Source organism: Calidris pugnax, unplaced genomic scaffold (genome assembly GCF_001431845.1).
Source record: "Calidris pugnax isolate Ruff unplaced genomic scaffold, ASM143184v1 scaffold11, whole genome shotgun sequence".
NCBI lineage: Eukaryota > Metazoa > Chordata > Aves > Charadriiformes > Scolopacidae > Calidris > Calidris pugnax.
In genome coordinates, this window is record NW_015090803.1 from 8,892,866 (window position 1) to 8,911,177 (window position 18,312).

Genomic DNA, 18,312 nt, shown 5'->3' on the forward strand with positions numbered 1-18,312 from the left:
GAGGCGGGGGTTGGGGGGGCGGGCACCGAACTCCCAAAGCAGGTGGCCCTCCGCAGCCAATCAAAACGCGCCGTCCGTGAGAGCGCCGCCCAATCGGCGGCCGGCAGGAGCCGGCTCTATTGTGCGCGCGCTCCGCGGGGTTCCCCCGCTCGCTAACGTTCGCTTCCTGGAGCGCCGAGGCCCGCCCGCCCCCTTCGCTGAGCGCCCCGCCCACGGAGCGCTGCTGAAGATTGGACAAGCCGAGGGAGTGACACGGGTATAACCCAATGGGCGAGTACTTTTTCTGGGCTGCCTGTGAGGCGAGCCAATCAGAGAGCGCGTCGCCGGCCCGGGAACGTCGGGAGCCAGGGGCCGCCGGCTGTGGGGGCCGCTGCCACGTCTGCGGAGCCGCTGCTGCGGGGAGGCTCGTAGGCGCGGGATGGCGGCCCAGCGGCCGTGAGGTGGGCGCCGGTGGAGGGGGGGGAACCCTGGCTGTGAGGCCGCGATGGGGCTGGCGCTGCGGGCCGCTCTGCTGGTGTCAGCGCTGGGCTGGGCGGGCGCGGCGCTGATCCCCGCGGCGGAGGTGAAGGTGGAGGTGCTGCAGAAGCCGTTCATCTGCCACAGGAGGACCAAGTGGGGGGACATGCTGCTGGTTCACTACGAGGGGTACCTGGAGAGGGACGGCTCCATGTTTCACTCCACGTAAGTAGTTGGCCCCGGGCGGCTAGCCTTCGAGCGGGCTGGTGGGTGAGGTTGCGCCGGGAAAATAATAATAAAAATATACCTTTATATGTGTTTTAACGTGGGTGATCTCTTCTGGCGGTGCGTTCCCCTCACGGCGGCCCGCAGTCCCTTTGCGAAATAGCCCGGTGAGGAGTGTTCTGTTGGGGGAGGGGGGATTTCTGTTCTATTTGCACAATTTCCCTCCTCTCATCCAAAAGGCACCGAACTGGCGTTTGCCCCTGTGCAAGGAAACGGGAGCGATGCATGCGTGCTCATACATTGCGCTACGTTTTAGTTGTTATTGAATTAAAGTAGCTTAAAGAGCTGCACAGACTTGTCAGTGGGACCCTTTCCGCCGCCACCGATTTCAGAAAGTTTGGTTTGCCTTTATACTTTGACAGTTTAGGGAGCGCTGGCTGACAATGCTGTTGAAGGTGAACAGTCAAGCCAGCGTCAAGCTTATCTCCTTTTCCTATATCAGATCGAGGCTATAAAATAATTCTTATTTAGCTTTTGTTTTCTGGATGGTCTGTAGAAAGTAGACCCGTGTGGCATTTGTTGAAAGATGGGGATGTTAAGCATCCTCTTCTGCGACTTAGACCCAGGTTTTGGTATATGATTTCAGCAGTTTCATAAGTCTTCTGCTGTGCACGAATTTCTGCCTGGTTTCTAAAGCAAACTTCTAGGGGACGAGTCTGTAACTTAAAAAAAACCCTGAAGTTATATCTGTCTTTCCGCTACTGGCAGCACAACGACAGCTTTTCATCACTGAAACGGCATATTCTTCACCTGCCCCTGACCAGACAAATTAACATACCAGACCCACAGTTATGCAAGTAGGGGGAAAAGCCAAAAATTCGAGGGAGTCTGCTAACAGCCTGCAACGACTCGTTAATGTTGCCTTTCCTGTAAAACATCAACGAAGTGTTAATAGTGGGAGACAGCAGAATGCTCAAGTATCTGTCGGCTATGTCTGAAGTCTACTTTTGTAGAATGTATTAAGGAAAAAACCCAATGTTTTGCATGTTTATGCTCTTGCAGACAATTTAAACTAAAGTCTCACTAATTTTCTCTTTTAGTTACCCTGCCTCTCTAAAAGGAGTTCTAGTGGCACTCTAAGTTTTTGCTGCTGACTAACTTCTGTAAGTCCTCTATTTTCTTGTTAAGCACCTCTCCTGCATGACTAGTAAATACAGCTTCTAAAATTCTGTGTCTGTCAGTAGAGTGAAAGTAGCCCTGAAATACCACCCGGTTAAGTTGTAAAACAGTCTTGTCTGCCTACTTTAAACTTGAATGTTTTGCATGCATTTGTTTCTGTTTTTCTGGACTGTGTAGTTGGTTTTTTCCTCCTGACTTTCTTTGGAAGAGCTGTGGCTGATTCTTGTAAGGATGTTATAAGGTATATTGCAATCATGACCAAACTGGTTTTTGATTTGCAATTTACCAAAGAATATGAATGGCCTTGAATGTAGATTTTTAAATAGAAGCGACTTTCCAGTCTGATCAATTTCAAAGTGGAAGGAAGTGATCAGAGAAGTGAAGGTGGGGATCCTGGTTGCTTGGTGTTGTCATAAACACACTATGTATATATTTTATTTCTTTCTACTTTTTAAGGAACCTTGTCATGCAAGGCATAAGTTTTAAAGACTTTGAAAGTCTAGGTCTTCATTTAAGAAATGCCAAGGTGTCAAATAGTGATGTGTTTTTAATTATATATCTATGCTGTGATATTCCGTCTGTTTCACTTGCCTTTTGTGGAACTTACAATCTGAAAACTTAAGTGTTTTATTCTATTTTTTTTCCAGTCACAAGCATAACAATGGTCAACCTATGTGGTTTACACTTGGCATAAGGGAAGCTATCAAAGGCTGGGACAAAGGTTTGAAAGACATGTGTGTGGGGGAGAAGCGGAAGCTAACTATTCCACCAGCCCTTGCTTATGGAAAAGAAGGGAAAGGTAAAGCACCTGAAGTCCTTCCCTTACTTTAATTGTTTCTAATTTCTGTATTTTTCTGTTATTCTTGGCCTAAGAGTTTAGCAAACGTTCAAGGTTTCCAGGCTGATTACATTCAATAAGAAAAAATGGAGTCAGGTGCTCTTTCTCATAAATTTGTTTTCTGTGGAAATAACCATTAAGTGATTACATGATGAATGCAGGAAAAAAGCAGGAATTGATGGTAGCTGCTGTGTGTTATGTCCTGAGTGTCTTTTCTGTTAGTGCTGCATTCAACGGTGCCCCACTTTTTTACTTTTATTTTTATTTTTCTTGCTTTCCTCACCCCCTTATTTTTACAGTCAAGCTGGAAGTGGTTGCTTAGGTAACAGTTGGCTTTTTGGCTGTTGCAGCTTTGTTTGTGGTAATACTTCATAAAAATGTGCATGTGCAAGCTTCGTTCTTGCTTGCAGTTGTGGTTTTTTTAGAACCCTAAGAAACTCCCTGTACTGCTGCCCAACTAATTTTTAGCTGATACAGTGAAAAGTCACCATTTATTTCTCCATCTAGGGACACTTTCTTTTAGCTATTTTCAGTTTGGGCAGTAGTCCCTGTTATCCACAAGAAGATACACAGGTACATGGGCAATCACATTGGCATCTACTGAAAACGGATCGAATGGCATGCAGACAATAAAATCATTGTTTGTAGTGTGTTCTCAACCTGTCTGCTACTGAGGGTGTTTGGGGTTTTTCCTTTCCAACACTTCCAGATTCCTATTTTAATGGGAGGACCAGATTGGGAATCTGGAGTTTCAAGTGACAGCTTGAATGATGTAGGAAGGCTACTTTTTCTGTTCTATGGGGTTTGTTTTAGTTTTTTGGAGCAATTATTAGGAGTATCTTGTCATGACAACAGTTATCACGAATGACCTAAGGTAATGCAAGGATTCAAGGCAGAAAGGATAAATCCCTTGGAAGGTATAATCCTTCCTGCGACTGTCCTCTCCCATTAATCTGAGACTGTTTTAGGAGTGAGGAGTGTTTTGCATGTCTGTGTCTTCTGGCAAGTAGGGCTGAACATAAGCAAAGTAGTACTCCATATTACTCCATGCTAAGTAGTATGCCATAGCGTACTGCATACCTTCCTTTCTTGAGACTATTATTTAAAAACATATTTTTCTAGAAGCCTTGGTTCGGGGTTCAAGGGATAGTATTAGAAGTAATCATGTTTCTAGTACAGAACAGGAAACTTGTGATAGTCAGTTGATTGTATGCAGGGCACAACTGTAATTTTTTTCACAAAAAGATATTAAATGCTGCAGAGCCCACGTAGTCATCACAGGCCTCATTGGCTTGATTAATATGTAAAGCACTACAGTTGTTCTTACAGACTTGCAAGCCTCATCTCTGTGTTTAATGCTAGAAGGCTGAACAAGTAAACGCTACTAAGTCCTATAAGAAATTACTCACTTTAGGAAAACTTTGAAGTATTTGAATATAATTATGTTGCTATTTTCAAATTATGCCTTTGAAGACAGAATTATTCAATTTTCTTTATGCTTTCCTCTGAATGCATGCAATTTCACTAGCATCCCACCTTGCTTGCTGTCTGACTTGAATGATGAGTCACATGCCTTTTTCTGTAATGCTCAGAAAAATTACCTGTACTCCAAACTCTAAGCAGGCCACCATGCCCTCTATTTCCAGGAGCTTCTGCACACTTATTCTTCCCAGAAATACTCAAACCTGTTTGTTGCTGCAGCTAAGGGTGTATTTAACACCGTATCTTCCAAATAGCATCCCACAAAACTCCTTGCATCTAAAGTTGCATATGTGCTGTAAGGGCTGCTTGGGATCCAGGCTACAGTCTGAAATAGTTATCACCGTTACAGATACTTATCTTTGTTAGTTCAAACTGCCGGATGCTCTGAAAGCAGTAGGGTTACTGGAACACTGCTCTGATGTGTATGGCTTTTGTATGGCACTCAATATGCAGTTGTTTTATAACTCATCTCCGTGTTTACCATTTTGGACAGGAAAAATTCCACCTGAGAGCACACTGATTTTCAACATTGACCTTCTAGAAATTAGGAATGGACCAAGGTCTCATGAATCCTTCCAAGAGATGGATCTTAATGATGACTGGAAACTGTCCAAGCAAGAGGTGAGTGGGTTACCATTCTTGTCTAACAGGATGGGATAGTGGAAAGTGAAAGATAAGCTTAACTTGATCCTCTTAGGAAGTATCAAAACACAAGTTATATTTTAGCTGCTACTGTGCACAGAGCAACTCTGCAAGCAGAATGCCCACTAGTATAACTTAATGTGGGGAAGCGTGAGTCTCTGTTCTTCCCTGGAGATGACTCTCAATGTTGCTGCCTTCCAATTCTCTACTTTTTTTTGCCTTTGGACTTTTATGCCTTTTCATGTTGCTATCTTTCCTGCTGAATGCTCTTGAACTACTATTCTTGGATTAACAATTAAGCTACCATCTCTGTGCTTTGCCTTTCTTGCTTGTCTTCAGCTCATATACTGTCATACACCTTGTTTTCAGTCTTTTGCTTTTCTGATGGGCAAAAGTCGTACATGAGAACTTAGGGTAAGCCACTGAGTTCATTTTGTTTTGGGGCTGATACAGTTTGCTAGACCCAAAAGACTAATCATTTGTACTAATCAGACTGTGTCGCTGTGCTCAATGCCCATGTATTAGAAATTTAAGCAATGACCCAAACAAATATCAGAATGTGAAATGAATAAAACAGACCTGAAACATGGCCCATTTATATTGTGTTAACAGCCCATTGTGACAGTTCTTGTTACACAAGTGGTATCTGTTTAACAGGTGGGTATGTTGATACTGATATTCTTACAGAAGGCTCTGCAATTAAGAAAACTTGGGATCTCAGTAGTCAAACTCAGTAAAAATAATCTGATGTTGTTCAAAACACTGCTCACTATTAGTAACTAACAGTGTAAATAACTGTTCCAGTAGTCTGTTTAAAAACTACATTAAGTTATCTTTGTCCTGAAAAACTTTGGGATGTTTAGAAGTATATCTTTATTAATGTAGTTCCCATTAGAGTGGCAAACGCTGAGATTGTGGACAGAGTCTCTATATATTTCAGGTGACAAAAACAGTAGATGTAAATAGCCAAAGTGCTAGGATGTATGTGAACAAGCTGTTTGGGTCTCTGATCAATTGGTAGCTAATAACTTCTGCCTAGTTATTCATACTTTACTGTATAGATATCAGATGACAGGTTTTCCAGGCTCATATTTTGGTCAGATACCATAAAGGTATGTCAACTGATTTGCTAGGTTTACTGTCAGGCAAGTATTATTCTGGCACTGGCGTAGGAAGGAGGGTATCTTTTGTCTAATACTATCACGCTGAACGGAGTGGCCCTCTCTTACACTACAGTAATCAATTCTTTCATAAGCCAAAAAACATTGACTTTCAGCTTTTTGTTTTATAGGTGAAAATTTACTTGAAGAAAGAATTTGAAAAGCATGGAGCAGTGGTAAATGACACCCAGCACGATGCTTTGGTTGAAGACATCTTTGATAAAGAAGATGAAGACAGTGATGGGTTTATATCTGCAAGGGAATTTACATACAAGCATGATGAGCTGTAGAAAAGGGTGGCATAATTTTTTTGATGCAAATGGCAATGACTTAGACTGTCTGGTTCTCTTGTCATCTTAATTCTGTGTTTTGGAATTGACAGCTGCTGTTGGCAAAGAAACACTCTTTGTTTATATAAAAGAGAATTTCCGTTCATTGTGTACAAAATGTTTTAAACTATTTTAAAGTATGAAAATGTACCTCCTTTTATGCAGCAAAGACTTGCACATCAGTGTTTTTTAAATGTTTGTATTAACTTATTTTTCAGAAATGAAACAAACCTTCGAGTTAACAAACGTTGTGAAAATCAAAATCCAGTTTAGTGCCTTTCTGTGATTTGTTTGTGTGTTAAGATCATGTTCAGCAACTCCTTTATGTATAGCTTCTAGTCTGTGGCTTAATTACTTGACCTTCCTTCTTGTGTGTCATTGCTTGAAAAGCAGAGCGCTGACTTTGCTTTTTTCTTGGTGCAGATTTTTCAAAAGAAGTGCTAGAAGGTATCAGCATCTCTTTATACAGCTGAGAAACTGATACAAAGCTGGATGAGAAGAATGGCTATCCTGTGCTGACTTTGCTCTTCTAAAGGGAGAATGTTACCAACTGTGCCAATAATTGTCTGCATTTTTCTTTAAATTATGTGAACAAAGTAGGAGTTAAATGTCAGACTTTCAGTGTTATGTCAGCAACATTCTAGGAAATGTCTGTAACTTGGAAAATAGCAAGTTATGCTGCAGTGTGGAGGTGGTGTCCATGACACACGCCTGAACACACACACGTTTTGAAACTCAGGACTGAAGTTTTTCCCATTTGCAGAAGGGGAAGAGCACACTGACAGGAGAATCAGTATGGCCTGAAGAGCAATTTGCATTGGCTTGCCTGCTTTACAACTGCATGAGTTGCAGAACTTGTTTCATCATTGCCCATTTGCCATATTTGCACAAGTAGCACAAGTGATGTGAATTTTACACAATAAAGTGACTTTTTAGAAAAAGAGAGGCATGAGGTAAACGTTATGGTGGTGTGTCTTTACAGAGATGGAGACCATAAGGATTTCAGCTCCATTTTGTGTTTGTTTGAACTGTTTCTGGAGAGAAAGAAACATGTTGCATTTTTTTAAATGAGAGGGCAAGGTATCTCAAGGAAAGAATTAGCGTGTGTTCTGGTACCACTGACATGCGTCTCTGAACACAGTATTTTATTTGAAAAATGTTGCTTAAGGCTGTGTGTAGACACAAAGCAAATGCAGTTGTTGGAAACAGAGATTGCTGCATTGCACTAAGCCTTAACTATTGCCAAGTGAGTCTCCACGTTCAAGGTTCTCAACGCTGTAGACAAGCTAGTTGTTTTCCCTGCCACCTAGTGTTGTAAGTAAGTATTAAAAGACTACTTTATTAAACAGAGTTCAGCTATATATGGACATTACAGATTATTGTCAATAGTGACTGTTGCCGGGGGGAGTATAAGTGAAGGTATGCAGTGCTGGGGTGTTTTGTTTTGTTTTTATTCCAGCATTTGGCATTTTGTGGCTGGTGGCCTACATGATACGGAGTTCTGGCCGCATATTCTGTTTTCAGTAACCTTTAGGTCTTCTTCAATGATGCCATCTAGTTTTCTTGAACCCATTTATACTTTTCTTTCCATAATGTTCTATAGCAGTGAGTTTCACAGTAGAGAAGTGAGGAAAATATTTCCCTTTGTTTCTAGGCTTGTTGCTTGTCCTGATTATTGGATTTTGAAGAAATAATGAATAATCATTTCTTATTTAACTTTTTTTACCAGTCATGATTTTGCATATTGTTGGGTTTGGTTTTTTTCCCCTTCAGCACTTATGAAAATTGAGCTTGACTGACTTAAGCTCTCCCAAGGTTGCTTGCATGTTCTGTGCTGTGTGTCTTGATTTCCTCTGCAGTCACAAGAGCACTAGGCATTTGGGGACAACTCATCCCATGTGTGTTGTTCATGTTGTTCGTAGATGCCTTATCAACTAGTTTCCTGTCTTTCCCCATTGACTTCATGAAAAGCCTGGACAATTAGCACAGCCTACACTTAGGAGGGCTAATGGGATATGAAGTTGACCCTTAAGGTGATCTTGCCTGGGATGTGGGAACTGGCAGGTACTCGACCAACCAAGGAGGAAATACTGTGTGTGTGCTGCTGGGAAGAGCAGAACTGAGACTTGTATTGGATCTGATGGGGTTTTGAATGATTGTTTGCAGTGTTTAGCATGTTCCCTGAAAATGTGGCTCAGGAACGAAAGCATAAAAGCATGAAATAAAACTTGGCCCAGATTACTGACCAAATATATGAAAAGTTAAGCTTGAATAACAGGGTGCCAGCATATGCTTTCAGGAAGGTCCAACTGCTGTTTCCTTTGTATTAAATAGGAGTTGGAAGTCAGTGAATGGTGTGAAATGTACAGAGACATTATCTTCTGCTTAGATTTTTTTAAAGCATTTCATAAAAATAACTTTCAGTCAACATGTACTGTAGTTAGTTTGTTAATGCCAGCGCAGTATTAAAGCTGTGGGACTGAGATGCTTTATTTGGTGATGTGTGTAGGTTTATGTCAGATCAGTAGACGTTTTTTGTTCTTAATGCTTTTTTTGCTGCATTAAATTTCTGAAAGTGAACTGAAAAAAAAAATTTTTTCAAAAGTACAGAATCAGCTGTAGCTTTGAGAAGTCACTTCAACTTTTTGCCTACAGTCCTGTGAAGATGAAGGGATTTCTTAGGTAGAAATAGCACTACCTGTCTTAACCTCAGTTGCTTCTGCTTGTTAATCCCCAGGGCGTACTGCTGCAGTGCCAGCAGGAGCCAGCCAGCCACCTGCAGGAGGGCAGAGCAGGCAGCCAAGGGGAGAAGGAATATTGGAACTTCAGTAGCCCTCAGCAGTGTTTGAGCTGGCTTATGTGTGAAACACAAGGTGTGTTTCCCCTGAAGAAACAAAACCTTGCTGCTTGTCTGTAAAATGCAGCACTTGAAAAAAGCAGAGAGGCTTCAAAACAGTGTTCTGAGCACATATTGTATCCTGCCTCCTGCAGCTTATAGCCTTCTTCACATGGTTCTTGTTTTGTGGTAGTATAGGAAAATATGTACTGATGGTTTTTAGAATGGTAGCCTGTTATTCAGAGCCGCTACACAGCAATTACAGTGGGAGTTGGTGCCTTCTGTAGGTACAGAAGCAGCCTTCAGAGCTCATTTTATTTGAAAATTCTTGATATGCAATGCAGTGACACAAGAAAGCTTTTGGCAAAGCTTCAGGAATGCTGCTTGTAGTTTGAAATGTTTTTTAAAGCATTCTTCTTTGAGATCAACTGACAAGGCAAACAGTGTTGAAAATGAAGGAATCACTTCATCGGGTCTTAAATCTTTGCTTTTCAGTACCTTATGTCCTTGTGCTGCCAGCAACATCCCCAGTATAGAGCTGTTCTGGTGAGTGCTGTGTGTGACAGAGCCATAAAACTGCAGCGTTAAGTACATATTGAACAAACTGCTACCATAGTTTCGTCTTCATGACGTTTAGAACGAAAATGATCCACAGTGTCTTTCCTGAGTACTCCAGTGTAAAAATAGGTGGTACAGGTCAGCCTTTCAATTACACTTGTCTTTGTGGTATGTGCTCCCCACACCCCGTCGTTTCTGCTCTATCCCTTGACCCAGAAATGCCTGTTTCAGATGGCAGGTGAGTATCAGCAGGATGGGGAGAGCTCGCTGCTTTGGGGCATTGTGGGGAAAAAGCAAAGCTAGGGGAAATGAGGTGAGAGAGAGTGGAAGTAGGCAGAGCGATGTGAGAAGGGCACAAGATTTTGTTTCCTAGATCCTTTGGTATCTGCTTCCTTGGCAGAAAGAATGTTGGCAGCCACTGATGTAGGTATTGCAAATTATAAGGCTGGTTCCTGATCTGACTTTGACTAGAAATCGCTGCTTCAGCCAGTTTCTATATAGATTTTTACTCTTATGACAAAGTTTAAATTCACACTTCCAAGGTCCATTAAAGAATATTCAAAATGGGTACATTGCATTTGGCTGCTTCTTTAAAATACATCAGCCAAATTATAGAGCTTTTGCAAAAAAATACAAGCATAAAAAACCCCAAACCCACCACCCTAAACCCCTTCATATATCTTCAACACTGAATTGGTTTTGGTAACAGGAAATAAACAAAAACTGCTTATATTTGTATAATCCTGGATAATTTTAGCCTCTCTTGAAAGTTAATCGTAATGCTTACATTCTGTGCCCTAGTTTTCTCCTGGTACGTAGGAAAAACAACTGACAAGGATCTTTCTTTAGCTACCCTGCTTCTGTTTTCATGCTCATGCTTGATTATGTCAACAGATTCACACAAGAAACGTAATTGAAAAGCTCAGTAGGAAACTCTGTATCTGTTCCAGGCACAAGGACCTTCATTATCAGCTTTCCCAGCCTGAAGGGGATTCAGAGGGAGCCTCCTCCTGCATCACTTTTCTTCTTTCTCAGAGGTTCTTTTCCAAAAGCAGGCTGATTTTGCTAGGGGTTGCACCTGGTTGGGAGCTGTGTGGGACTCCTGTCCTCTTGAGTGATGTAAAACAAAGTAGGAGCTTGGTTTAGCTGGGAAATTTGCCACGAAGACAGAGGATAGTTTGAAACACATCAGGTGAGTAATTTTGTGCAAGGTTTCTGAAGGCCATGTTCCTGATGGAGGGCTGGAGTTTGTCCATGGGGATAGTATTTTTTTATATACATATTTATTTTTTTTTCAGTTCTAACTGCTCTGCATCTCCATTAGATAAACAAGGAGCAAAGCCACTCTTAAAATATTAGGATCTGACTGTGGAAATCTAGTGGAACCAACTCTTCGGAGTTCCCCAAATCACAGTTGGATTTTTAGAGGAAGAACATGAGGCTGATGCTAACTACCATTAAGAGCTGCTCTTCATATTAGATACAATGCTTCTAATTTCTAGTTTGTGTCATGACCTGCTTAAGGAGATTAAATGACGCAGGATAATTGATTCCTCATCTGGGAGTCGGACTGAAAGCATTAAATCAATCCTGTCCTCTTACGTTTTACTGCCATTGAAATGTCTTTAAAGCAGCTGATGTTTCCTCTCCTGCCTCTTTCCCTGGGTAGGGAACTGGGTAATACCTATTTCTTTTGCGTGCAGAGCCTGCTGTCTCTCTGGGAGTAAATAGCACAGCTTAGCTCTGGTCTCTCTAAGCTGCAGGTTTTCAAAGCAAAACATTCTTAGTGACCCCGTGTCCATCTCTGGGTATGGAATCTATATGGCTGTAGTAACGGACTATTTGTAGCTTAAAGAGAATTATGTCCTGCTGGATTTTATTCTTAGTGACTCTGACCACTATACTTAGAGGTAAGACTGGTGATATTCTTTCCTTTCAACAGAAGGTAAGAATTTGCATTTGCATCCAGTATTTCGGCCCTTATGTGCTGCCATATCCTCACTCCTATTGTCACTGTTACTAGTTGGGTTAAAACCTGGGCATAGCGCAGTGACATGGACATCACGACGTAGACTGGCGCTCTGCCTCGGCAAAACTCACTCTGAAGCAAAGATCTGCTCATCTTACAGCTGACACACGAGCACAAACTGCAGTGGGAGCACGTGTGGAGCAGAAGTGGCCAACACTCCTATTCATTTGGTACCAGATCCTGCCACTGTGACCCTCAGCCAAGTCCACCTCCCCATGGCATCCTTTCACAGCTACAACCAGCCATTCGCGCTGTGGTGGGGCTGTCTGAAGGCAGGCTGGTGAGGTGGGCTCTAGCACATCAATTAATCTTGCTTCTTGAGCAGGCAGCTGTGGGAGGGCAGCAGAGGGACATGTCAGTGTCTCTGGACAGACTGGACCAGCACCAGCCAGGCTTCTGTCACACCACTGTCTGGTGTGGGCAGGTTCTCCAAGCGCAGGCTTGGAGAAAACAGCAGGGGTCCTTGCACTGGGGGGAAATAGCAGAGAAAATAGAATAATAGAATATCTCGAGTTGGAAAAGGCCATGAGGATCATGGAGTTCAACACCCGCAGAGCTACCTAAAATCAACCCATATGACGTAAGAGTGTCATCCAGACGCTCCTTGACCTCTGAAAGGCTTGGTGCCATGACCGCTTCCCTGAGGAGCCTGTTCCATTGACCCACCACACTCTCAGTGAAGAATCTTTTCCTAATGTCCAATCTGAACTTCCCCTGACGCGACTTTATTCCATTTCCTTGTGTCCTGTGACTGGTCACCAGAGAGCAGATCAGTACGTCCCCTCCCACTGCCCCTTGTGAGGAAGCTGTAGGCTACATAGAGGTCAACCCTCAGCCTTCCCTTCTCCAAGCTGAACCAAAAAAATAGGCAGGGGAGCAGCTCCCCATACCATCCAGCTCTTCTTGACTGATATCCACAGCCAATACAGGGCAGTTTAAAAACTCCTGGGTAATTTATTGTTTTATATGTTTATACGTATTGTTTTATACGTTTCTTTATTAAAATATGTACATTAGGAATAACAGGCAACTAGCATGAAACGTAAAATAGTTTGAGCCTTGTTATTTTTAAAAACGTAAAATAGTTTGAGCCTTGTTATTTTTCCTACCTCCTATTAACTACTATTTTTAAAGTTGTGGAAAAATTTGTTTATGTAAATCTGGGGGTTTTTTTATGGGAAAGAGTGTAGTAGTTTAACCCCAGCCGGCAACTAATCACCACACGGCGGCTTCCTCACTTCTCCCCCCCATCTCATCCCCCCACCGGTGGGAAGGGGGAGAGAATCACAGGAGTAAAAGTGAGTTGCAGATATGCTTAAACATATTTTTTTCCCATCATTTTGGAAGTACAGGAGCCAAAAGAACTTCTTCGGGTTATCTAAGTTTGAAGTATTTCTGTTATCAGAGGTCCCTTCCCACCTGCAGCTATCTTCCACTTCCATGAATAAGGAAAATGACTTAATCATCAAGGGGCGTTTTGGAGTCAGGACTGCTTAAAGTCATATTGACAAAAAAACAATAAATGAAGTCCAAGTTTTAAGTCTCACGAAAAGTGGAATAATGGGAATGGTGCTGCAAAACCATCTACAGCCTAGGAATGATGTGCCACTGCTCACACCCTGCAGTGTATGATGTGTATGGGAGGGGAGAAAAGCTTGCTGACACACAGAACTTTTCCAGCGTAGTCAGCAGACCTGTTGCTGTGGTAACTAATCAGAAGACTGTACCTCCCCTGAAGGAGTGCTACTTGCACTGCACCAGATGGCTGCTAAATCACGTAGTGGCACTTTCTGTCCCTTGTATTACTGTCCCATCTTTTCTCTAAGTGCTGTGATTTAATTTGCGGCAATTTACACATAGATTATTCAGCCATGACACACTAAAATACACCATAAAGCTGCTTCAGGTACGCAGTTGCTTTAATGAACTCCTGTATTGCCTACATAACACCAGAACTGTTTTTTTTAATCTTACTGATTTATGTTCAAGCTGTTGCAAATTTATGAATAATGCTGAGAAAAACTCTGTGCTTGCATTTTAATATAATCGTAAATAGAGTAACTACATAGCACAGAGTTACTATAGTGCATTTCTTGCAGAGGGAGGTGAGCCCCCTTTTCCAGTTCACTGATCAGCTACAAGTGTTTGTACAGGCAGCATCACAACAATGGCAGCCTACATGAAGCTCAAACCGGATCACTGCATAAGGAAGTCATGCTGTTGTCTCTGTATTTTCTGCTGCTTTGTTGTCATTACTGGCTTATCTTCTCAGGGTGACATATTTCCCTCTTCCACCCGCCCTGACTATTTATTATTATGAGTCTTAAGCTATTGTCAAGCGTTTTAGGCTCATTGTTACAGGTGCTGTTCTAACACACTAAAAAAGCTCCAGGCTCATGGAATTTGTAAGCCAATAATAACTGCAGCGTGCCCAGAGTGCTTGTAGCATGCTGTCTTCTGTCCCTGTGACACTGACGAAGCAGTTGTGTTCTGTTATGTCACTTGTGCATGGAGAAATGAATCACTGTCTGTGGTGTGTGAGTAAGAGCTCAGCATCTGAGCCTGCCATTGTGCCTACAGTGTCACCTAACGTACAGCTGCAGCCATTTACATGGATTATCTTCAATGGTATAACGGGATAAAGGGGCTGCAGCCAGGATTTCTCATATCTTTTTTTGTTTTTAACATTCACTGAGCCCAGCAGGTGACATCTTTACTTCCCATCAGAATATTGCACCTGCCACCCTCTGTTATTAGTGAAGCCACCTTCAATATGGGAGAAGTACTCTCAACTCTCTGCTCCAGCCTCCTGACCATATAAAAAACCCAAAACAACCAAGTACTGTTGATAATTTTTGCTCTTTAGATTTGTTCTGTGATATCAGTTGAATTTCCTGGCCTATGGTGTAGCTATTATCTTAGAGGCTGACAGGCTTTTTCAATGTTACTAACTCTTCTGTATTTTAGAAGTTTTGTGTTCCTGCAATCATGATCCTGGAATCATTTAAGTTTACTGGGATACCTTTATGGGTATAGGCTTAGAATTCTGACTTAGCAGCAACTAGGTACACTTGTTCTGTACAACCCCAGTTCATCCCATCTTTAGGTACTCCAAATCAGTGCTCCACCAGAGAGAACAAGACTAAGAGGGTGGCTTGAAATAACAAGAATGAATACCAACAAAAAGGCTTTCTTGGCTGTACCACTCTTCCACCAAAATCTATTATAGAGCATTTTTTTAAATATAATTTCAACAGTTTTGGATGGTCTTTTTTCCTGTCTGCATTAAGCCAACTTCTTCTAAACACTGTTTGCTGAGAAAACTAATTTCATTGTTCCTATGCCTGCATGGCTGCTGTCTTGAACTTGCAGAGGAAAGTATTTTGGAAAGACAAATCAAAGATCAGTGTTGCAATGTCTTGAGAATTTTGGGTACTAGTACTGCTGAATAGGCTTTGATCTCCAGCTAAGGAGGTGTTTAAAGAAGAACAAAAATAAACTGTAACTTAAACTATACGTTGCTGTGTTTGCCTTTTGGTCTATTCCTTTCACAGATAAAACACAGAACAAAGGTTCTTTGAAATTCTCTTTTCTAAAGATGTGTCCTTCCCACTCTCCGTTTTTGATGTTGCATCCCACTGGAAATTCATCTTTCACAGGAGAAAAAAACCCATTATTTAATATCCATAAATTCTGCTGTTATGTTATTAAAGACAAAGAGCAAATAATCAATAGATAAGCATTGTGGCTTTGTCCTAATGATTATAATTTTGTACTTTCTGTTTCCGCAGCGATCTCCTTTGAAAGATTTCAAAGATGCAGCTGTGAGTAAATGCTCTCCCCATTTCATGTATGAGGTAATTTAATTGCTGTGAGGTTACAAGCTTATGGTGGAACAACATACACCCCAGGCTCTCTTGATTCCCAGGACCATGCTCTAACCACTCATCCTTGCTGCTTTACACAGCTCATGACAGCTTTACACGGAAAGGAAGCATCAAAGATTTCTGTGTCGCCGGTATGTAATCATTCTGTAGACAGTCTAATAATTCTTAGGTAGATTATACTCAGCCATAATCATCTCCAGTGTAATTAGAGAATAGACTTAGTCATCTAAGTGAGCATAATATGGGTAATGTGAGTGGTGTGTTATAGGATATAATTTAAACCCCCTTTTAAATTGCACCTGCTCTTTTCATCGGCTATCTTTCTGATTCTAAGAAGCAAGCTGCCTGTGACGTAGTTCATCCTTGGTGTAACTCCAGAGCAAGGAATTTGGGTTGTTATGTTCAACTGAAGTTGTTACAATTAAATTGGTATAAACTCCTCAGCCTTTTCGGTGATTCAAATCACCTTTCAGTTCGATATTTTAAGCAGGAGATATCCAGCCTTTTTTCTGTTGCAAAACACATTGAACTGTAATTCTGATGACAGCAAGCTGATAGTAGGGGAAAACAAAGGTGTTGCTCAAAATACATAATGGAAGATCCTAGCAACGAAAGGGCTCCATGTTGCTAAAGATCAGCCCTGCTTTTTAAGCAAAGGCATTGAGGCTAAGTGCTGACTTCTAAATTAGTCCCTATTTAGATTACTGATATACCCCCAAAAGGCGCAGATAGCACAATATTTCACATTCACTGAGATTTAGACTGGGACCAGCAAATTACTTTCTCTTTCGGATATGCAATGAAGCTGCAACTTACTGTCTGCAATTAAGTTTGACAGCAATGGTGTCCAAAGTTTATCCATAATTTCCAAACACACACAGACCCACGGATCCTTCTGCTGCTTGTGGTGATTTTTGCCTCACATGGTTCCAGGATTTTTTTTATTCTAATTTTTCTTTTTATGTAGGGTCCCATATGCAGATTCTGTCTGGCTTTTTGTTTTTCTTTTGCCAGGTTACTAAACTAGATCTACTGATCTAATAAGCAGTGTGATATTTAAGTGTCTTGAATCCTACCTTGTAGACGTGCATCATGTGTAGTACTAACTGAAATCTGGAGTGACTATCAGTCCTGTGCTTCTTGTGGCAGTTGATTCTGCATGTTAGGCTGGCACGGCCCATGCTAATAAGTCGGGCTCCTGAAGAGAAACAGGAAGAAAAGCAAATATCCCAACTCCAACCACCAAGTTGTGCAGCACGATGGAGAATATGCTGACAGGACACTTTCAGGTAATTAGTTCTGCTGGCAAAAAGCATTAAACCTGTGAAATGAGGCAAGAGCTGAGAATAAGCCTCTTGGAATATAAGCACAAAGCTCTTTTTATAGAATTCTATGTTTTCTGTGCCTTCCTGGGGTTTCACACTGCCGCACCAACCATACGTGCTTCCTCCTGCTCTTATGCTGAAACGCTCTAGTTTTTAATGTTCTTTGTTCTGCCTGCTGGCTCATCTATGCCTTTCTGACCTCTTCCCCAGCTTCCTTTAAACCTTCCCATCAAACACACTTGACAGTCCCTTCTCCACACAAAGTGTCTGGTCCGGGGCAGGCATTGGTGGAGCGTGCAGCGAGGTTCCTCTCCTTGAAGACAGAGACAAAAATGTAAAGGTGCTACCTCACACCAGCAAAAGAAGTCTGTTTTCCTAAACCGGAGCCGTTTAACCAGGTAGCTGTGGACCTGCATGACTACAGCTCCGTATTTTCAGCCCTGTATGGAGGCACAGGTTGTGCACTGAGGATGGAGCACAGGAGACAGATCCATCTGGGTGGGCTTGGCAAACAGAGCTGGCCACCTGCTCCATGCGCCATGGCATGCTGTGCTCTGCACGGATCCTTGGAGGGACAGTCACTGCCATCTTACTCCAGGCCTGGTGACGCTGGTGCTCGTCCCCAAAGAGCTGAGAGGTCCCCAGGGGTTCAGCCGCTGGAGGGGCAGGAGCTCACCGTGCCATTCCACACGAAGCCAGCAGAGAAGTCCCTGGTCGCCAGGTCACCCCCTCAGCTTTGCAAAGGTTGGTGGGCTCCTTATCTGGCAATTTGACTGGCTAATGAGGTGGAAACCACATGTTAAATGACCTGCTTTACTTTCCAGATTGATCCTATGCGTGAGATAGAGGCACACAACTCAATTATACGACCCAAACTGAACAAACGAGCCCCTTCTCTTCCAAGGCCTAACATGGGGGGGGTATGTGTCCCCTCTTGGTCACTGAGGTGGGCTGCGGGAGGACGAGTGCCCCACTCTCCACCCACACATGCCCAGCCTGGAGGCTTCTTCTTGGCACCACTTTCGTGTCCTCACACTTCGACGGCCCCCACCCCGGTGTGGCGTTTGAGGGCACCTCCACCCACGCGAGGCACCGGCGACCACCACCTCTCGCCCTGAGGGCCGCAGGTGGCCGCCGGGACCGCCACCATCTCTGGGGGGAGAGGGGAGCAGGAAGACCTCGGGCAACGGCAGGAACGGCTCTGAGGGGCCCCCGATGGCCGTAGGGCAAGGCCAGACACCGGAGGGTGGCGCGGTAGCCCGGGGGAGCTGCGCTGGAGCAGGCAAGGCCGGACCGTACCACCACCATCGCCGCCCCGGCCGGGCCCCGCCGCACGGAGCGGTTCGGCGGCGGCTGCGCGCGCAGG

The 18,312-nt window shown here is 43.0% G+C and overlaps 1 protein-coding gene across 1 annotated transcript; it reads left to right on the forward strand.

The window, feature by feature from the left end:
* The first annotated feature begins 310 nt into the window (after positions 1–310).
* FKBP14 (FK506 binding protein 14) lies at positions 311–7,269 on the forward strand. The gene is made up of 4 exons (XM_014937915.1): positions 311–681; positions 2,508–2,659; positions 4,674–4,801; positions 6,114–7,269. Exons 1-4 carry the CDS (start codon positions 485–487, stop codon positions 6,270–6,272), a joined length of 636 nt encoding a protein of 211 aa, XP_014793401.1. The 5' UTR covers positions 311–484; the 3' UTR covers positions 6,273–7,269.
* The last annotated feature ends 11,043 nt before the right edge of the window (positions 7,270–18,312 follow it).

Bases quoted from the DNA above. Each gene is read 5' to 3' on its own strand.
- FKBP14 (XM_014937915.1), top strand. From the start codon at position 485: ATGGGGCTGGCGCTGCGGGCCGCTCTGCTGGTGTCAGCGCTGGGCTGG. The intron at 2,660-4,673 runs GTAAAGCACCTG...CATTTTGGACAG, and splicing joins TTATGGAAAAGAAGGGAAAG to GAAAAATTCCACCTGAGAGC. The intron at 4,802-6,113 runs GTGAGTGGGTTA...TTTGTTTTATAG, and splicing joins GGAAACTGTCCAAGCAAGAG to GTGAAAATTTACTTGAAGAA.